Source organism: Rhinoraja longicauda, chromosome 2 (genome assembly GCF_053455715.1).
Source record: "Rhinoraja longicauda isolate Sanriku21f chromosome 2, sRhiLon1.1, whole genome shotgun sequence".
In the NCBI taxonomy this organism is placed as follows: domain Eukaryota; kingdom Metazoa; phylum Chordata; class Chondrichthyes; order Rajiformes; family Arhynchobatidae; genus Rhinoraja; species Rhinoraja longicauda.
In genome coordinates this window covers 32,311,698-32,332,268 of record NC_135954.1, presented here as the reverse complement: position 1 = coordinate 32,332,268, position 20,571 = coordinate 32,311,698, and the positions used below count along the sequence as shown (strand labels likewise).

The 20,571-nt window shown below is 41.1% G+C and overlaps 1 protein-coding gene across 2 annotated transcripts in view; it reads left to right on the top strand.

The window, feature by feature from the left end:
- The window catches only part of LOC144603390 (signal transducing adapter molecule 1-like), a 57,505-nt gene extending 51,956 nt beyond the window's left edge, over positions 1-5,549 (top strand). Inside the window, exons 12-14 of one of the 2 annotated variants that reach the window (XM_078416566.1) lie at positions 495-648; positions 2,001-2,167; positions 3,151-5,549. In XM_078416566.1, coding sequence (XP_078272692.1) covers positions 495-648; positions 2,001-2,167; positions 3,151-3,349 — 520 coding nt within the window. In that variant the 3' untranslated portion in view covers positions 3,350-5,549. Of the gene's footprint in view, positions 1-494; positions 649-1,997; positions 2,168-3,150 lie in introns of both variants that reach the window. The other variant, XM_078416555.1, reaches the window with a different exon arrangement.
- Positions 5,550-20,571: the final 15,022 nt, after the last annotated feature.

The window sequence follows — 20,571 nt, the reverse complement described above, 5'->3', positions numbered from 1 at the left end:
TCTTGAGCTGTCATATCTTCATTGTGTTGTATTTTATAATCTTGATACTCGGCCGACATTCACACCTGCATCTAAAGCGATGTCAGGACTGGCACAGCAATATGACCGTCTCGTCCTGTGCCCTCTTAAATTTCCTTACCTTCAGACAATTATCAAAATCAGAAATTAAAAATAAAAATTATTTTTGTCAGAAGCAAAATGTGCCATGACATGCCACCTGGAGCTGCAAGGTGCCACCCCAACCTCTTTCTTTGCACAGTACACACAGAGCGATTTTCACTATTAGCACAGATATCTATTCCTTCTATGTTCTTGATATGATTGCATGCATGATGATGGGATTCAGACTGGACCATACTGTGGGTAGGAAATGTTACATGCGCTTTTGGTTGTGGGCCAGAGTTTGAGAAATATCTGACCCATTAACATTTCATTGTGTGTTATTTTACATCCAGTGGTAGCTCTTATACCGATGTAATACTTTGTGGTTTTAGGAAACATTCTGAACTGTCAGATCTAAATGTGAAAATGATGGAGGCTCTATCCCTGTATGCTAAATTGATGAATGAAGATCCTATGTGCTCCATGTACGCTAAACTCCCGAATCAGCAGTATTATGTGCAACCATCCTCTGTAGCAGTCTCTCAGGTATTGTAAATAATTTTCTAAACGATATTTTTCTTGATAGTTTAGCTGAACATCTTCATATAAAACAGAAAAGAAAAAGTATTAGCACGATCGATATTCAGTCTCTTACGTAATCAAAAAACCTGAAGTCTGAATATTTTGTGTAGCAAAGGAAATATAGATGACAGTTTTTAACTTGGCACGAGGAACTGCAGGTACTGGTTTACAAAAAAAAGACGGAGGGTTAAGATGTAGCTCAAGCGGTTCAGGCAGCATCTCTGGAGAACATGATAGGTGATGCTTTGAGTCAGGACCCTTCTTCAGACTGATTGGAGTATGAGGAGAAAGCTTGAGGGGAGGGGGGAAAAATGTTGGGCAAGTGATGGGTGGATACAGGCATGGGAGCTTTGGCAATGGGTGGACAAAGGCCAAATGACTAGAAGAGAAGAATGGTGGAAAGTGAAGCTAAATGAATGATTTAAATATTTTGACCTTGGAGGGAATTCAACATTGAGTAAACTTGAAATATTCCTTGTCACAACATCCATGGTCAATTTTTAGGAGTTACTATAACACTATAACACTATTAAAACAGAAAATGTCCGAAATACCTTGAAATTTGGGAAACATCTCTGGCAAGGCAACCGGTTAAGTACCTGGAATATTGTGTGCAGCTCTGATTACCAGATTATAATAAATGTGTAATTGAGCTAGGTAGGGTGCAGAAAAGATTTATAATGATGTTGCTTTAACAAGACAGCATTGAATAGGTTGAGTGTTTTCCCTGAAGTGAAGGAAGTTGAGGTGATCTTATAGAGATCATGATGGGTATGGATAAGATAAGGTAAGTGGGGAATTTTTTAAAGGGAACCTGAGAGGCAAGATTTCTACATAGGTGGTGGTGGATAGGGGCTTGGATAGGGAAGGTTTAGATGGATATGGACCAAATGCAGCCAAATGTGACCAGCTCAGGACGGCACCTTGGTTTGCATGGATGGGTGAAGGCCCTATATCTGTGCTATGTTACTCTGATTTGCGAGACATCTGGACCAATAGATGGTGGGAGACTAATACTAGCAATGGTCCGAACGTGTGTCTTGATTATGATGCTTTCAAGTTGTTTCAGTACCTGACAGTGCCATTTTTAAACAGATGCAGATCTACATGAAATATTACACAAAATCCCATAACTTTTGATGATTGTCGTCTTTGCCATAAATGTGTCCTGAACTGATTTGGGAATGGTTACATAATACAAAGTGGGGAAGTCAAAATGTCTACGATGGCATCTTTCCTTGGCCGAAAGTGAGAAGGTGGTTGCTCATTGTTATGAGTTTGTACATTAATGTCACATGCTTGAACTTTTTTAGCAGGTATATTCAGGACAGCCTCCCAGTGGCACTTATGTAGTATCTGGTACACATCAAATGGCTGCAGTCCAGGGTTATAGTCTTTCAGCAGATCACATTCCATCACTTAGTCAAGCTGGTGTCCCTCTAGCAGCAAGTTCAGCCCTGTCCACCCAACAAGCTTTTACCAAGTAAGTGTTTTTATGTTGATCGGTTATTATCTGTATTGTTCGTGACCTCTACTGCAGAATTTTTAAACCCATTTTAGCAGTTGGAGATGTTAGCTGTAAATTGGAAACTGGAGTGAAAAGTATTTATAATTATTTGACTAATATGAACTAACAGAATAATTTTCTTTGACAGGAAAACCTAGTATTTTCTGGAATTTCATGGCTCAAATATAGGTGCTCATGTAAAATTTTTAAATCCCAAATTACAGGGGGACATTAATAAACTTGTCAATGGACAAATAATTTAAAACTGAAGTGCAACACAAATATATGTAAAGTAGTAAACGTTGGGAGGGAAAAAGCTTGTTTATAAGTGCTTGATTGGTAGAGTACAGATACAAACGAATCTTGGATTGACAATTAAACCATTCAGCCAAAATTGCACCACAGTTTAGCAAGGTGACAAATTGAAATGAAAGGATGATGCACTCATGTCGACATTTTTGCTGAAGTGGCATTTAACTTGGGAACGGTGGAGGTAGTCATGGGCACAAACCCACATCGTGACTCAGTTTAAACATCGGTGGCTGAGTAACTTGCCTCATTACGGTGACGCAGAGGTAGAGTTGCTGCCTTACACCGCTTGCAGCGCTAGAGACCCGGGTTCAATCCCGACTACAGGTGCTGTCTGTACGGAGTTTGTACGTTCACCCCGTGACCTGCGTGGGTTTTCTCCAAGATCTTCGGTTTCCTCCCACACTCCAAAGACGTACAGGTAACGTACAGGTTAATTGGCTTGGTATAAAGTGTAAATTGTCCCTAGTGTGTGTAGGATAGTGTTAATATGCGGGGATCGCTGGTCGGCGTAGACCAGGTGGGCCTGTTTCCGCGCTGTATCTAAACTAAACTAAACTATAATTATTAAGCTGTCTGAGCAGTTTATATTGCAATTAAATAGAACCTAGGTTTAAATGTGATTGATTCTCCTTTTTATTCTCTTACAGTGCTCTGCCAGCAAATACATACATAAATCAAACAACGGTGTATAGTCAAACTGCCCCTTCAAATGTTGACGTGTCTAGTTACCAGAGTACAGGATTAAATGGACAACAGATGCCAAGCTACAGTGTTTCCTCTACAACCAATGGCCAACAATCTAGCAGTCAGCAACAATCACCTTACTCACAGAAAGCACTTCTATAGGGGATATTTTTCTTCAGTTTTATTCTTAATGCTGGCTGAGAATAAACAGGTAGTACTTTAATTTACAGCAATTAAAGTGTCATCGAGATGCGCAGACCACTCTGAACTTTTTAGAACCGTCTCATGCTGATGGAGGACAAATGATAACCTACCCATGAAAAAGCATCATGTTCTTAAAATAACAACAGCCATTTGTGCTGTGCATATTCTCCTATTTTGTGGAATAGAATGGAACTGATAGCTGGTATGTGTAAATAATATTGGTTTATTGCATTAGTATTACATTTGATAGCCATAAGTGAAAATGTGAAGATTAATTGTTGCAGTTGATATAGAAATTAATTCATGGTGGATTTAAAATTAGATTATCAATTTTTTGTAGTAATTTTAATTTATTTATATTATATAAAATAGTTAATGTTTCATCATCCCGATGATGTGAAGGATTAAATCTGCATAGCCACATTTTGCACTCTTGTCAAATAAGCCTACACTGTTGCTCTGCTCATTCTGGTTGAAAAGAGAAAATGCAAACAATCAAGTTATTACATAACTTTCTATGCATTATATGCTGCTGCTTTTTCACCTCCCGTTTCAGCTTTTTTCTCAAACGTTATGTCTTTTTTCAAATAATTTCCTGGTTCACTGTATGCCTAATATGGGAAATAAATCCCAATTTTTTTAAGTTAATTTGTCAAATGAAGAGTCTAAAACTCATTACAACGATATACAGTATAAAGCATTATTCTTATGTCCTTCTGTTTTTATGGTCTGAGTAGCAAACTATTACTTAGCATTTTATCTGAAAGGGAGGAAAAGTATTTCTACATAAATTTAAAATTAGAGTGAAAGTTTGAATAATAACTCTAATTACAAGCTGTTTTTTTTTAAACATGGCATATCTTGTAGCACTATAATAGTGGTCCAGGGAGTTTTCCTTTAGCTTGCAGCTCCATACATCTAACCACCAAAGACATAGCTTTGAAACAAAAGCTGCTCTTTTGTTTCTCTGTTCATAATTGGAATAAAACTTTTCATTGATTGGGATTGTATGATCTAATTGGGGTTTTTTAATGATGGTTGAAAAAATAGTAATTTAGAATTCAACAATATTTTAGTATTAATTTTTCTTGACTATGTGTTTGAAAATTGTCAATAAATGAAAATTGCGTTCTGTAGCCAGGTTAAAAGTATTGTCTTGTCCATTGAGAAGCTTCCTAATTTATCTTCTGGATTAGTACCCTCTTTACATTTATAGACTTTCAGACTCTCACTGAAAGGTATTTCTATTTTCATTGCATAACTGAACTCGGCAGGTAATGTGGAGAGGCACAATCAGATTTGCAGACTCGTGGTATTTTTTTCTACAGTTACTCTTCTTTTAAAGGCACTACTTTCATTTAAAAAAAATACTATGCTGTATTTCTGTTCCAACATTTATCATTCTGTTTGTAAATAAATTTTAAAAGTTGTTGTTCAACCTTTTAACAAGATGGTGCTCCTCTAATCTAGTGTCCATAACTGGAGGTGTGAAGTTTGCGAATATGTGTTGCATTTTACACTTTTAAAATTTAACATTTTGTCTGCTTTGAAAATTAAAAAAAAAGCATTGTCTTGTTCATTCAATGTAATGCAAAACAAATGTAATTCAACTCATGTGATTCAATAAGTATGTTGGTCAATATTCAGGCTAACAGATATAAACATCAATTTTTCTTTTCTCCTGTTTGCTATTAAATTCATAAAAGTCTTGAATGGCCCACAATTTTGCAAATACTGTTTATCACATGCTAATTGTATAATACTGGTTCAGTTGTGTTCAGTTTTCCATTTATGCATTATTTTGGAGTGAACTTGATAGGAAATGAGGAAAAGATCTTTGTATAAGATGTTAAATTTTATTGATGAATGCTTAAGTATGTTTCATCATATAAAGTTTTAAACTATGCTTTAAAGCTCATGTTGTTAATTGACTTGAAAGTGTGTTTGTATAATCTTTGACCTTGTTAACTGTCAAATAAGTTGTAACAAAATGGTTGACTCCAACGCAGCAATTCTAAAGCATCTCATAGGATTTCTTATTCTACTGCATGTCAAAGGCACAGAAAAGAGCAAATACAGATAATCTTCATTGATCGAGAGTTTCACAGTTGACCTGTGATCAACTAAATGGTTTAAATAAATAGTTTAACAGATGTTGTCCTGGTGTCCAAATTCATATCTTTTTACATCAAGAATTGTAATATTGTTCCTGTTTATGTGGGATTCGCTATAAATTCCCTCTTATTCTTCTGAACTCCAGCGAGTACAGGCACAGTGCCGACACGCTCATCGTGGGATAACCTACTCATTCCTGGGATCATTCTTGTAAACCTCCTCAGCACCCTCTACAGAGGTAGTACATCCTCAGATATAGTGCCCAAAATTGCTCAAGTTTCTGTGCTGTATGCGCCTATAACTCTGATTCTATTTTGCACAAGAGTACAGTCCCATGTATTTGTATGGTTTGCAGAAATTCTGAGATGCTCCTTGTAAACCAGATGAGCACATCTACGGGTGCCTTCACCGGTTTGGCCAACCTTAGCACCAGCTGTAGGCACCGCAACAGTGAGACGAGGATACATGGATAGCACTATTTCGACTTGTCACCCTGGCTTAAGAAAAAACCCCATTCAGAAATGGAATGTGTGAGCTCAAGGCAGAGGAAGGGAAGCAGGCAGATGATCAGAGAAACCTCAGAATGCATCTCACTATAATTCCAACAGATTTGTCAGGCAAAATCGACCCTTCACAAAACCATGCTGACTTCGGTCTATTTTATCACGTGCTTCTCAGATCTTGGAAACCTCATCCGCAGGAGATGCAAATCTTTCTGTTTACCTCCCCCCCCCCCCACTCGACTCCATCCAAGGACCCAAACGGTCTTTCCAAGTGAGGACGAGGCTCACTTGGACCTCCTCCAGCATCATCTACTGTATCCGTTGTTCCAGGTGTAAACTCCGGCAAGACCAAGTGCAGGCTCGGCGAATGTTTCGTTGAACACCTCCGCTCAGTCCATCTGAACCTACCTGATCTCCCGGTGGCTCAGCACTTCAACTCCCCCTCCCATTCCCAATCTGACCTTTCTGCCCTGGGCCTCCTCCATTGTCAGAGTGAGGCCCAGCGCAAATTGGAGGAACAGAACCTCATATTTCGCTTGGGTAGTTTACACCCCAATAGACAATAGGTGCAAGAGTAGGCCATTCGGCCCTTTGAGCCAGCACCACCATTCAATGTGATCATGGCTGATCATTCTCAATCAGTACCCCGTTCCTGCCTTCTCCCCATACCCCCTGGCTCCACTATCCTTAAGAGCTCTATCTAGCTCTCTCTTGAATGTATTCAGAGAATTGACCTCCACTGCCCTCTGAGGCAGAGAATTCCACAGATTCACAACTCTGACTAAAAAAGTTTTTCCTCATCTCTGTTCTAAATGGCCTACCCCTTATTCTTAAACTGTGGCCCCTGGTTCTGGACTCCCCCAACATTGACTTCTCTAACTTCAGATAGTCCCTGCTTTCCCTCTCTATCCCCTCTCCCTTCCCAGTTCTCCCACTAGTCTTACTGTCTCTGGCTACATTCTATCTTTGTCCCACCCCCTCCCCTGACATCAGTCTGAAGAAGGATCTTGACCCGAAACGTCACCCATTCCTTCTCTCCAGAGATGCTGCCTGACCCGCTGAGTTACTCCAGCATTTTGTGTCTACCTCATCCTTAATAATGGACTCTCAAATCTTACTAACCACTGAAGTCAGGCTAACTGGCTTATAGATTCCTCTGTAGACACAAAATGCTGACTCTTGAATTTCTGACATGTTGCAGGTGTCTTTTGCTCTGAAGACTGATGCAAAAAAAAAACTGCTCTATTTGTCCACTGTTTCTATATTCCCCTTTACTACTTCTCCAGTGTCATTTTCCAGCAGTTCAATCTCCACTCTTACCTCACTTTTGCTCTTTATGTACCTGAAGAAACCTTTGATATCTTCTTTTATATTATTGGCTTGCTTACCTTCATATTTCATTTTTTCGCCTCTTAATGCATTTTCTTTCAATATTTTATGCCTGCTCTTTTATTTTTACGCTGTCGACTTCCTTTGTCGGTCACAGCCACCTCATTCTCCCTTGATAAAAGCCTTTGATAACATGCCGCACATGAGGCTGCTAAACAACATGAGAGCCCGTGGTACTAGATGAAAGAGTGGGTAACAGCCAGACGTTGTGGTTCACATTGGTATTGACACCAGGTAAAAATAAGGGTGAGGTTCTGAGGTTGGAAGCTGCAGGTGTGTTTGTTAACAAGTTTGCAAATGGCACAAAAATTAGCGGAGTTGCCGAGAGTGAAGAATGCTGTCAGGATAGTGGTTGAAATGTCCGTGAAAGAGCATTTTGGTGACCACAACCACAGTCTTAAGGTAGTTACAGAAAAAGAATAAGGATAGACCAGAAATTAAGGAGACATAAGATAGACTAAAAATACTGGAATTTGGAACAAAAAACAGGAGATATGATGACAGATCAGGAGATAAGAAGCACTGCTGATAGAAAGAAATTTGAAAGAAAAGTATGAAAAAGGAAAGAATAGAAACAATAAGAGAGTAATTTAAATTGGAAAATTCAATGTTCAGAGGATTGCATATCATCAGGACCTGGGGTGTTATCCACTTTTACGCTTGCTAAGGCATCTAACACTAGCTCTTTTTAATGTTATTTTACAGAAATTTCCTGCCACATTCACAAAATGTTCAAACTTCAATGTGCTACTACACAATGAATACAGATGACAAATGTTCATTTAAAATGCCACTGATTCCCTCTGGCTCCTTGCAGACTGTCATTTTGACTGCTAGTCTATCCCTGTTTTCCCTCTTGCCCTAAATATATTTATAAACACTTTGGTATTTTCCTTAATCGGGTCCACCAGTTAGTTATATTTTATGCCCCATTTACTCTCAATTCTTTATCCACACACCAAGCCCTTCACTCTCGAAGCTCCTCTGGTTTTCAGTGGTCCATGTGCTTCCTTTTTTCTTTATCCAATCTCCCATATTTCTCAGCACTGAGGGATGAGAGATTAAAAAAAACAACTAGTTGGCCCTGCAATCTAATTTTTTTCACTTTTAAAAGCCCCCCACTTGTGGATGTAGACTTATCTGCAAGAAATTGCTCCCTGTCTATTTTTGCCAAGTTTTCTCTTACGATAATGAAATTAGCCATCCTCCCATGCAGGGTCTAAATTTCTGGAGGAACTAAGCAAATCGGGCAGCATCTGTAGAGAGAGATGGTTGGTAATGTTTTAACTATTCCTGTAATGACAGTTTCTATACCATCTCAAAGTCCTACTTCGATAGCCATTACTACTCGGGGATGAAATGTAGTTATAGCTTACGCACACGTCGCACCCTGATATGACAAAACGAATCTTCAAACATCCTTTCTTAATTAATTGATTTTATTAAAGTAGCACAAATCAAAGGGTAATTCATCACTTTCTGTACTTTATCAACTGTTTCTGTTTCAAACAATATCTTAGAAATCTTGCAGAGATTACCGTGTGGTTCTTACAAATATAGCTGATACAAACGTATCTTACGAGCGCGTGGTAAAGAACTGTATGCTCACCATCCTCCGAGCCTAAACTGACCCACAACCTTGGTTGACACGCTAGCCCCCTCCCATCTAGACACTCCCCATTATGTATTAAGTCACGCCCATAAGCAGGCAAAAAAGACATAAACTAGAAATATTAAAACATTTAAATATTTTAACACAATGACAATAACTGAATTAAGCATAAATGGCTCATATAATTCCTATGCCTCCAGGGATGCTGAGTTAAGCGTATCTGTGATATGTACTGACAACGGAACATTGAATTTATTTCTCGCATCGTCGCAAGCCTATACGTTTTGTCTACTGAAAAAAATGAGTAGATAATTGCTGATCTTTAGACCAATTATTTATATGTTTCAAATGTCATCAATTTAAATGTTTCTGTACTTAGTTATTCGATTTATTTATAGCAGCAAAGACGCGCTGTTTATGGCAAGGAACAATAAACAAGGCATAATTTATCATAGAAACATAGAAAATAGGTGCAGGAGTAGGCCATTCGGCCCCTCGAGCCTGCACCGCCATTCAATATGATCATGGCTGATCATCCAACTCAGTATCCCGTACCTGCCTTCTCTCCATACCCCCTGATCCCTTTAGCCACAAGGGCCACATCTAACTCACTCTTAAATATAGCCAATGAACTGGCCTCAACTACCTTCTGTGGCAGAGAATTCCACAGATTCACCACTCTCTGTGTGAAAAAAAACTTTCTCATCTCGGTCCTAAAAGACTTCCCCCTTATCCTTAAACTGTGACCCCTTGTTCTGGACTTCCCCAACATCGGGAACAATCTTCCCGCATCTAGCCTCTCCAACCCCTTAAGAATTTTGTAAGTTTCTATAAGATCCCCCTCAATCTTCTAAATTCCAGCGAGTACAAGCCGAGTCTATCCAGTCATTAGCAGGGTACAAGAAGCGAAGCAAAACGTACAAATTATCAGAGCTGCGTGAGGTTCACTGAAAACCTATATGATTTCAGGAAAGAAAGTCAAGTTTCTGTCGTTTGAAATCCTGCAGTTTTTGGTTCTGTATTCCAATGATTGTTGTAGTAGAACGATCTGCGTTTATGATGAAGACAGTAAGTTCGTCACCGGACAAGGACATTTTGGGTTATACTGGCCTGTTCTGTCACGTATGTTGTATGTGTGTCGTTGATAATCTATCTTCCACTGATGTTTACCATGCTCCGAAAGCACATTTTGTCTGAAGTAAAGAAATAGTAGGTGCTTGTCAATGTAAATAAATGCATGGATAGGAGACTTTTGGGACGGAACCCTTTCAGGTAGGTAGAGTCCCGTCCCGAAACGTCACTTATCGATGTTCTCCAGAGATGTTGTCTGACCAGCTGAATTACTCCAGCCATAGTGTAAATCTATTGTGCAAACCTGCATCTGCAGTTCCTCGTTTTTATTAAATATATAGTATACAGTTTTAGGAAATTTCATTGCAGTTCTTCGAACATGTACAATTGGATAAATATATCACCAAGGTAAGACAGGTGTTTTTATTCGTCTTTGAGAAAAGATCATTTATGTCTTGCATTTCAGACAGTCAAACGGATTGAATATGTATAACATGTTGAAAGTGCTGGGCCATGATCGACTTGAGTCATGAAAAACTTTTCTCTCTTCATAAATATAGTCTGACTGGGTGTTTCTGCATTTAATTTCAGATTTCCGATATCTATACAGTTTCATTGGTGTTTTTAATTGGGTAAGGAAATCTTAGTTCTTCACATCTGCAGACTGACGGAGTGAAATCTTTTGCCGTATGGGTTTTAAGTCTCCACTCTTTTCCCAGACAGAATGTGCAGACAACAATAACTTGACACTAAATTAGAGGCTTATCCAGTGTTGAAAAAGAAATTGATATTGAGATCGAGAAGTGAATGATTTTGTGGATAATAAGGGACATTGAAACATAGAAAATAGGTGCAGGAGTAGGCCATTCGGCCCTTCGAGCCAGCACCGCCATTCAATATGATCATGGGATAACACAGAACCATAGACCCATTGCCCTTTGTGTAAAAAAAGTTCCCGTTCAGGTTCCTATTCAATCTTTCCCCCCTCACCTTCAACTTATGGTGTCTAGTTCTCGATATCCCTACTCTGGGCAAGAGACTCTGCTTTTATCCAGTCTATTCCTCTCATAATTTTGAGCACCTCTGTAAGATCACCCCACATCCTCCTGCACTCCAAGGAACAGAGTCGTAGCTTGCTCAACCCTACAGCTCAGGCCCTCAAGTCCTAGCAACATCCATGTAACTCTTCTCTGCACCTTTTCCAGCTTGACAACAACTTTCCCAAAACACGGTGCCCAAAACTGAACTCTACTCATTGTACTAAATGTGGCCTCAATAATGTCTTGCATATATAACTGCAACATGATCTCCCAACTTCTCTACTCCACACCCTGATTTATGAAGGCCATTGTGCCAAAAACCTTCTTGACCACCCTTTCTAACTGTGATTCCACTTTCAATGAACAATGTACCTAGATCTCTCTGCTCTACAACATTCCCCAGAGCCTTCCCATTCATTGTGCAGGTCCTGCTAGACTTCCCAAAATTCAACACCTCACATTTCTCTGTATTAAATTCCATCAAACATTCATTGGAAAGCAGTGACAGGATTGGTCAAAGTCAGCATGGATTTATGATGGGGAAATCATGCTTAACTAATCTTCTGGAATTTTTTGAGGATGTAACACATAGAATGGATCAGGGAGAGCCAGTGGTTGTAGTGTATCTGGATTTTCAAAAAGCCTTTGACAAGGTCCCACACAAGAGATTAGTGTGCAAACTTGGGGGTAGCGTATTGACATGGATAGAGAACTGGTTGGCAGATAGGAAGCAAAGAGGAGGAATTAACGGGTCCTTTTCAGAATGGCAGGCAGTGACTAGTGGGGTGCCGCAAGACTCGGTGCTGGGACCTCAGTTATTTACAATATACAGTATATTAATGATTTAGATGAGGGAATTAAATGTGACATCTCCAAGTTTGTAGATGACAAAGCTGGGTGGCAGCGTGAGCTGCGATGAGGATGCTATGAGGCTGCAGCATGACTTGGATAAGTTGGGTGAGTGGGCAGATGCATGGCAGATGCAGTATAATGTGGATAAATGTGAGGTTATCCACTTTGGTGGCAAGAACAGGAAGAAAGATTATTATCTGAATGGTGTCAGATTAGGGAAAGGGGAGGTGCAACGAGATCTGGGTGTGGTTGTACATCAGTCACTGAAAGTAAGCATGCAGGTACAGCAGGCAGTGAAGAAAGCTAATGGCATGTTGGCCTTCACTGCGAGAGGATTTGAGTTCAGGAGCAAGTAGGTCTAGCTACAGTTGTACAGAGCCCTGGTGAGACTGCACCTGGAGTACTGTGTGCAATTCTGGTCTCCTAATTTGAGGAAGTATATTATTGCTATTGAGGGAGTGCAGCGTAGGTTCACCAGGTTAATTCTCGGGATGGCGGGACTGACATACGATGAAAGAATGGGTCGACTGGGCTTGTATTCACTGGAATTTAGAAGGATGAGAGGGGATCTTATAGAAACATATGTCATTCTTAAAGAATTGGACAGGCTAGATGCAGGAAAAATGTTCCCGATGTTGGGGAGGGTTTAGAACCAGGGGTCACAGTTCAAGAATAAGGGGTAGACCATTTAGGACTGAGATGAGGAACAACTTCTACACCCAGACAATTGTGGATCTGTGGAATTCTCTGCCACAGAAGGCAGTGGTGGCCAATTCACTGGATGTTTTTAAGAGAGAGTTAGATTTAGCTCTTAGTGCTAAAGGAATCGAGGGATATGGGGAAAAAAACATGAACGGGGTACTGATTTTATATGATCAGCCATGATCATATTGAATGGTGGTGCTGGTTCAAAGGATCACTCTTGCACCTATTTTTCTATGTTTTTATGTTTCCTCAGCTCACCTACCCAACTGATCAAGATCCTGCTGCAATTTTTGACAACCATCTTCACTGTCTACTATACCACCCACTTTTGTATAATCTGCAATATTGCTAATCATGCCAAGTACGTTCTCATCCAAATCATTGATACAGATGACAAACAGCAATGAGCCCAGCACCAAATCCTGAAGCACACCACTGGTCACAGATGTTAGGCTCACTAGCCTGTAATTCCCAGGCTTTTCCCTGCAGCCCCTCTTGAATAGAGGCACAACATTTGCCACCTTCTGGTCTTTCTGCAACTCATGACAACTCGTAAAGTTGCTCAATATGGTCAAGGTGGAGTTTGAAGGATATTTTAAATGCTAGGAAGTCAATGAATATGAGGAAAGTACAGGAAAATAGTGTTGAGCAAACAAACAGATCGTCCAAGAATGGAAGAGCTGGCTTGAGTGGTTTCTGTTGTTTGTATTTTAATGGAACATCTCATCTTCTATTTGGGCCATTGCAGTCCTCCGATCTCAATATTCAATTCAACAATTTCAGCGAACCATTCTTTCCTATTTTGTGTCAGGACTGGCTGGTTCTGATGATAGCTCATCAATCTGTCACAGTAACTCAGTTTTATCTTCCTGCATATGCTATCTGATCAGCCTGGTGTTTGCCACAATTCACTTTCTTTTCAGATTTCCAGCACATAATGTCTTCTGCATTTCGCACCCCATCAAATTATTTTTATTTTTCTCCGAATCTCACCCAGGTAACCATGGTCTCCACCCTATCAAAGACCAACCTCTGTTCTCTCTTCCTCCATTCAAGTTAAAACATAAGGGCGGCACAGTGGGGTAGCAATCGAAGAATAGGATGGACGAACATGTGGCTGGAATTTTACTGTAGAGGCAGTGTTTCATATTTTTGGGACCATTGTGATCTCTTCTGATGTAGAGACCACCCGTACAAGAACCTGAGGATGGCCTTTCAAAGAGATTCACTAGTATTACTCGGAATAGAGTGGTGGGGGATAGGAACCACACTAGAAGGTCAGCAAATGGAAGGACTGATGGGAAGGTAGAGGTTATGATCAGTAGGTCTCAAAGAAAGATTGACCCAAAATGCTGGAGTAACAGTGGGACAGGCAGTATCTCTGGAGAGAGGGATGTGTGATGTTTCGGGTCGGGACTCTCCGCCTGTCCCTCTGAGTTACTCCAGCATTTTGGGTCTATCTTCAGTTTATCTGCAGTTCCTTCTTACACAAGACTCAAAGGAAGATCAGGCAGGGAGAGGTTAATGAATATGGTGAAACTGATGGGCTGAGGTGTATTTACTTCAATTCAAGGAGTATCTTGGGTAAAGCACATGAACTTCAAGTGTGGTTTCGTGATTGGAACTATGATTGGTTGTGATCTTGGTTTCAGATGTGATGGATATAAAATATAGATGGGTTTATGAGTATGTTTGCAGACAATACCTAAAGTGGTGGAGTTGTAGACAGTGAGTAAAGCTGTGATCTGCTACAGAAATGGGTGGTGAGGTGGCAGGTGTAGTTTGGGATGAGCAAGATGAGCATGAGGTGTTGTATTTTGGGAGTTTGAATGTAAGGGGAAATATATACAGTTATTACCAAGACCCTACACCATTGATGTGCAGATGGGCCTTGGGGTCCAAGTCCATTATTTCCTGAAAGTGGCAACACAAGTACGTGGAGTGGTAAAGAGGGCATACCATATGCTTGCCGCTATCACTTGGGGCATTGAATATAAAAATGAAGGCACACTGCAGCTTTATAGTACTTTGGCAAGGCCAGCTTTAGAATATTGTGCGCATTTCTGGTCGCCCCATTACAGGAAGGATTTGGAGACTTTTTTGGGAGGGGGGGCACAAGGAAGGTTTACCAGAATGTTGCATGGATTAGAGGGCATTACCTATTAGTAGAGGTTGGACGAACTTGGATTGATTTCTCTGGAGCGTCGGAAGTTGAAGGCAGTATGTAAAATTATGAGAGGCATAGATAGGGTCAGAACCTTTTTCCTGGGTGGAAATGTCAAAGACTATCGGCCATAACATTAAGGTTAGAGGGGCAAAGTTTAAAGGAGCTGTACAGAGCAGGTTTTTTAAACTCAGAGAGTAATGGGTGGCTGCAACGTGCTTCTATGATAATATCATTTAAGATGCTTTCAGATAGGCACAGGGATATGCAGGAAATGGATCACTTGCAGGCAAAGGAGATTAGTTTAAGGTTACTAAAAAGTTATGGCATCATGTTTGGCACGTACATTCTACTTTTTATGTTCCAGCTAATAAAATCCAGGAATAGAAAATGTTTTAATTACTTTCAGATTTAGCTTATTGCAAAATTGTAGGAATGTCATTTATGCAATTGGGACTGAATAATAATCCAGACATGATGTTGTTTGCTATTCATTCATGGCACCTTTGTCACATTGCAAGCATTCTCTGCATATCTGCTGCATGGGCAAATGTGGACTCGATAATGCAATTTATTGCTCCACAATACATGATAATGCAATATTCACGAAATGTGAAAAAGATTTCATGCAGATAGATCCTTGCATCAGTATGGTAAAGGCAGATGGAACCTTGCATCAATCTCACTGATACTGGGAGGTGATAGTTTTTGATTTTGCCATTTGGACATCAGCACTGGGAAAAGAAAAAGCTGTTCTGTTAAGATGGACTGCATCTGTACCTTACTGAGTCCAGAATTATAATGGATCATATCACAAGGGAAGTGACTGGGGTTTTAAAATACATTTCCACTGGGTTAGATAGGGATATATCTATTGGAGATTTTTAAGGATGTGACCAGTCATGTAGAAGAGGGAGAACCAGTGTTTATAACGTAATTGGATTTTCTGAAAATCTTTGATGAAGTCCCACAGACAAGGGGCAGAAAATTGAAGCACTTAAGATTGGGTGATATATGTTGGCATGGAAATGTGTTGGCAGAGGGGGAAACAGAGGTTAAGCATACATATAGCCACCCTAAGGAGGGGTGGGTGGGGGTGGGGTGTGGGGGGGGGGGGGGGGGGGGGGGGGGGGGGGGGGGAGAAGGCTGTGATAAGTACTTGGGCGCCAGCTATTGATAATGATTTGAATGAAAGAATCGAATTTTACATTTCCCCTGTTGCCAATGGAATTGATACACTGCCAATTTTGCCAATGGGTTTTCCAATTGTGAGAAAGTTACAGAAGTTTTAAGGCAATTCAGATAATTTGGGTGAGTGGGCAAATACATAGCAGATGCAATCTAGCGTGCATAAATGTGAAGCTGTACCCCCACCCACATTGCTAGGAGGAAGAGAAAGGCAGAATGTTAATTACATAGTGAATAATTGGAAAAGTTGAGAAATGAGTGTCCTTGTACACCAGTCACCAAAATCAACACACAGTTAAGAAGGTAAATAGCTTTATTGCACAAGGTTGCTCATAAAACAGAACAAGAATATCTTGATACATTTATACAGGGCCTTTGTGAGACCACATCTTGCGTTTTATGTGCATCTTTGATCTTGCTAATGAAAGCTATAAGAAGAAAGAAGAATGAGTCACTGAAACAACTGCAATTCTCACAGTCTGGATGAGCAGAGGATATTTCTTCTCTGAGTAGTTTGCACAAGCTCTGTTCGTTATTTAGTAAGACTGATCTTTGCCCTGTGTGCCCCATACTGAACCTTGCAAATGTTGCAAAATGGGTACTGATGGTTGTACTATAAAACACGTTTACGTAACGCAAATTGGATATGACGCAAGTGATAAACTGGGGAACACTATTTATAGTGCACGAACCAAAATGGTTATCATGTAATTTTGATCAGGAACTATAGATCCACTTAAAAAGTTACTTTAGAAATTGACAAGCAAAAAAAAAAAAGCTGGCATCAAAAATTCCATCTCTGGGAAAACACTCCTTCCATGTCACTTCCCTGCAGTAATCAGACATCATTGTCTCCTACGAACACGGTCTGCCAATTTCACCACAATAGTCATTGGGATTAACAATCAATTCAATTGACACTTCTGCAATGGTACTCTATGTAGCATTTATTACTTTTCGCTTGCAGTCCAAATCACTACATAAAAAAAACATTGTTTTTGTAAAACCTGCAGGGAACAATATTGTTTTTCCGAGTCTGAAACTCCATCCTCTTTTCCCCACTGACGCAATAGTTTTATAGTATGATTTTCTATAATGCGAGTCTGTAATGCAATGAAATATATACAAATTCTTTTTTTTCCCTCCGAGCTTCCTCCGGACTGGCTGGCTCCGTTGCCGTAAACCTCCACAAATGTGACAGAGAACAGCAAAGGAACGGATCCTTTGGTCCATAATGTTTGTGTAGAACATGACGTCAAGTTAAACTGATCTCATCTACCTGTACATGATCCATATCCCTCTATTCCCTGCACTTCCATGTGCCTTTCTAAAAGCCTCTTAAACGCCACTATCTTATTGGTCTCCACCACCACCCCTAGCAATGCGTTCCAGGCCTCCACTACTCACTGTGTACAATAATTACCCCATTAAACTTTCCCCCTCTCACCTTATAGCTATGTCCTCTAATGTTGGATATTTCCTCATGAGGAAAAGGGTTCTCATTGTCTACAGTATCTATACCTCTCATAAATTCCAAGCCTCTCCTCAACCTCCACCATTCCAGAAACCTTGAACTTTTGGTTGCCTATCATTTTAATTCTGATGCTGCCAGACCTGTTAAGCATTTAAATTGTTTTCTGTATTTATTTTATTTACGATTTTGCTAATAACATCACCATATCTAATAACATCACCAGATTACATTGTCACTTACTGTAAGTAAGACATGTTTTTAAGGCACATGGAACTGCTTTAATCCTTAATGTTGATGCACCATTTTTATTTCAAAAGCTGCAGAAGGGGTATAGTCAAATCAAAGACTTCTCATATCTACTTGTGTCCATGGTCATAACTTGCCTGGTTTTTGTGAGCATCATTGAAAACCTTTGCAACTGCGGAGGGAATGGATATGTAACGGTTTGGGTCGAGACTCTTCTTCACTCTGTTCACCTTAGTTACCTTGTGCGTCGTGTACTATCGGTCTCCAAATAGTGGGAATTAGAAGAGCAAATATACCAGGAGATTGCAGGTAGCTGCAATAGGATTAGAATCATAGAGTCATTGATTTTTACAACATGGAAACAGGCCCTTCGGCCCAACTTGCCCACATTGCCCAACATGTCACAGGATTGTCATAGCAGGTCATACAGCAGCCGTGGAGGGAATGGATAGGCAATGTTTTGGGTCAGGACCCTTCCATTAAACATCAATGTGCATTTTTGATGGTGGAAAGTTAGAGAGATCTCAGGAGTTGAGACAAATGATGCTGGATACACTACTGCTGACTGCTGTTGAAGCTATGAAGCAATAGACTGGATTGCCATTAGCCAGATTAGATTTGTCTTACTCTTTGTGAACCGACCATCTAACCATATGCTTGGATAGAGGCCAGAGCCGTAACTACTGGAATATCTATGGTTCCAGGCATAGCTAATTATGGAAAGTTGGCCTTCAAGACTGCAGCTGGGCTTTGTCTGGTTCCATAGAAGTTGCTGTATCCAGTGAACTTGGCTGTTTGTTGATAACGTGCTATTCATTGAATTGGCCAAAATTGTTTCCGGGATGCTGGGGCTCTTGGGAGGAAGCCAAGATGAATCATCCACTTGGCACTTTAAGATAAACATGATTGCCTTTGCTTCAGCTTTACTTTATCACTCATATGTCTTCATTGAGGTCAGAAATGTTCATAACATAACATAACAACACTTTATTGTCACTCGGCACAAACACCGAACAAAATTTCAGCAGCCACAAGACACAGCAAAAAAGAAAAGAACACAGGACACCCGACCCCAACACAAACATCCATCACAGTGACTCCAAACACCCCCTCACTGTGATGGAGGCAACAAAACTTCCCCTCTCTTCCCCCCGCACCCACGGACAGGCAGCTCGACCCCTACCGAGGCAAACGACACGCACAGCCCCCGCAAGGGGATGGAAGGCCCCGCGGCCGAGCCGCCCCGGGCACCGAAACGTCCCGCGGCCGCACCGGGCGATGTTAAGTCCAGCGGCCGAGCCGCGCCGGGCACTGAAACGTCCCGCGGCCGAGCCGCGCCGGGCACTGAAACGTCCCGCGGCCGAGCCGCGCTGGCGATGTTAAGTCCAGCGGCCAAGCCGCGCCGGGCACTGAAACGTCCCGCGGCCTTACCGGGCGATGTTAAGTCCAGCGGCCGAGCCGCACCGGGGACTGAAACGTCCCGCGGCCGAGCCGCGCCGGCGATGTTAAGTCCCGCAGCCAAGCCGCGCCGGGCGATGGAAGGCCCCGCGGGCGATCTGCGCCCCGGGGAAGAGACCTAATAAAAGAAAGGTTTCCCCCCGCCCCACCCCACCCCCCCACACCCCACACCCCCACCACACATACACAGCCAAAAACAGAAACAAAAACCATCCCAACACCGACACAAACAAAAAAAAAAAAAAAAAAAGACAACAGACTGCCAGAGAGCCGCAGCCGTTATGCGCAGCCAACTCCTCCCACATGGAATCTCTTCCTGTCTTTATCTGTTTTATTGCCCACCACCATTCACAATTACCCGTGGTAGTGTAGAACATTGATCTGATCCATTGGTTCTGATGATACTTACCTCAGTCGGGTCATGCTGTGTTTGCATTTTAGCTTGCATCTAGTCCTGTGTAGCAGCTTCACTGATGGCACCTCAATTTGGTGAGCGTGGTGCAGTTCCAGTTGTTGTTCCTTTCTTCAACCCTTTCTGAACTATGGATGATTCCCTGGCTTGGCAGTAAAGGTAGATTGAGGTTTATGGTGGTAGAAACGCTGTGATCTCCACTTTTGCCGCCGATTGCCATGTTTACTCCAGCATCCTAAAGATTTCTAGTTCATAGGTTTATCAACTGCTGCAACTTGCCCATTGTGTGTACGTGAGAATTGTTGAGAAAGTGAGGAGAATAGGTTACAAAGAAACTTAGTTAGATGATTAGTAAGTTAGAAGAATAAGGGGTAGGCCATTTAGAGCTGAGATGAGGAAAAACTTTTTCAGTCAGAGAGTTGTGAATCTGTGGAATTCTCTGCCTCAGAAGACAGTGGAGGCCAATTCTCTGAATGCATTCAAGAGAGAGCTGGATAGAGCTCTTAAGGATAGCGGAGTCAGGGGGTATGGGGAGAAGGCAGGAACGGGGTACTGATTGAGAATGATCAGCCATGATCACATTGAATGGCGGTGCTGGCTCGAAGGGCCGAATGGCCTCCTCCTGCACCTATTGTCTATTGTCTATTGTTAGAAAATTGAGTTAGATTTAGCTCTTAGGGCTAAAGGAATCAAGGGATATGGGGAAAGTGCAGGAACGGGGTACTGATTTTAGATGATCAGCCATGATCATATTGAATGGCGATGCTGGCTCCAAGGGATGAATGGCCTACTCCTGCACCTATTTTTCTATATTTTCTATGTTCTAGTGTTGGAATGAGAATGCTCTATTAACAGGCATAAAATTGATGGATTTAATGCGGCTCTTTTTTTGGACATAAATACATTAAATATTCAGCTGTTTTGCTGGATCTGAATGTAGATGCAAGTCTT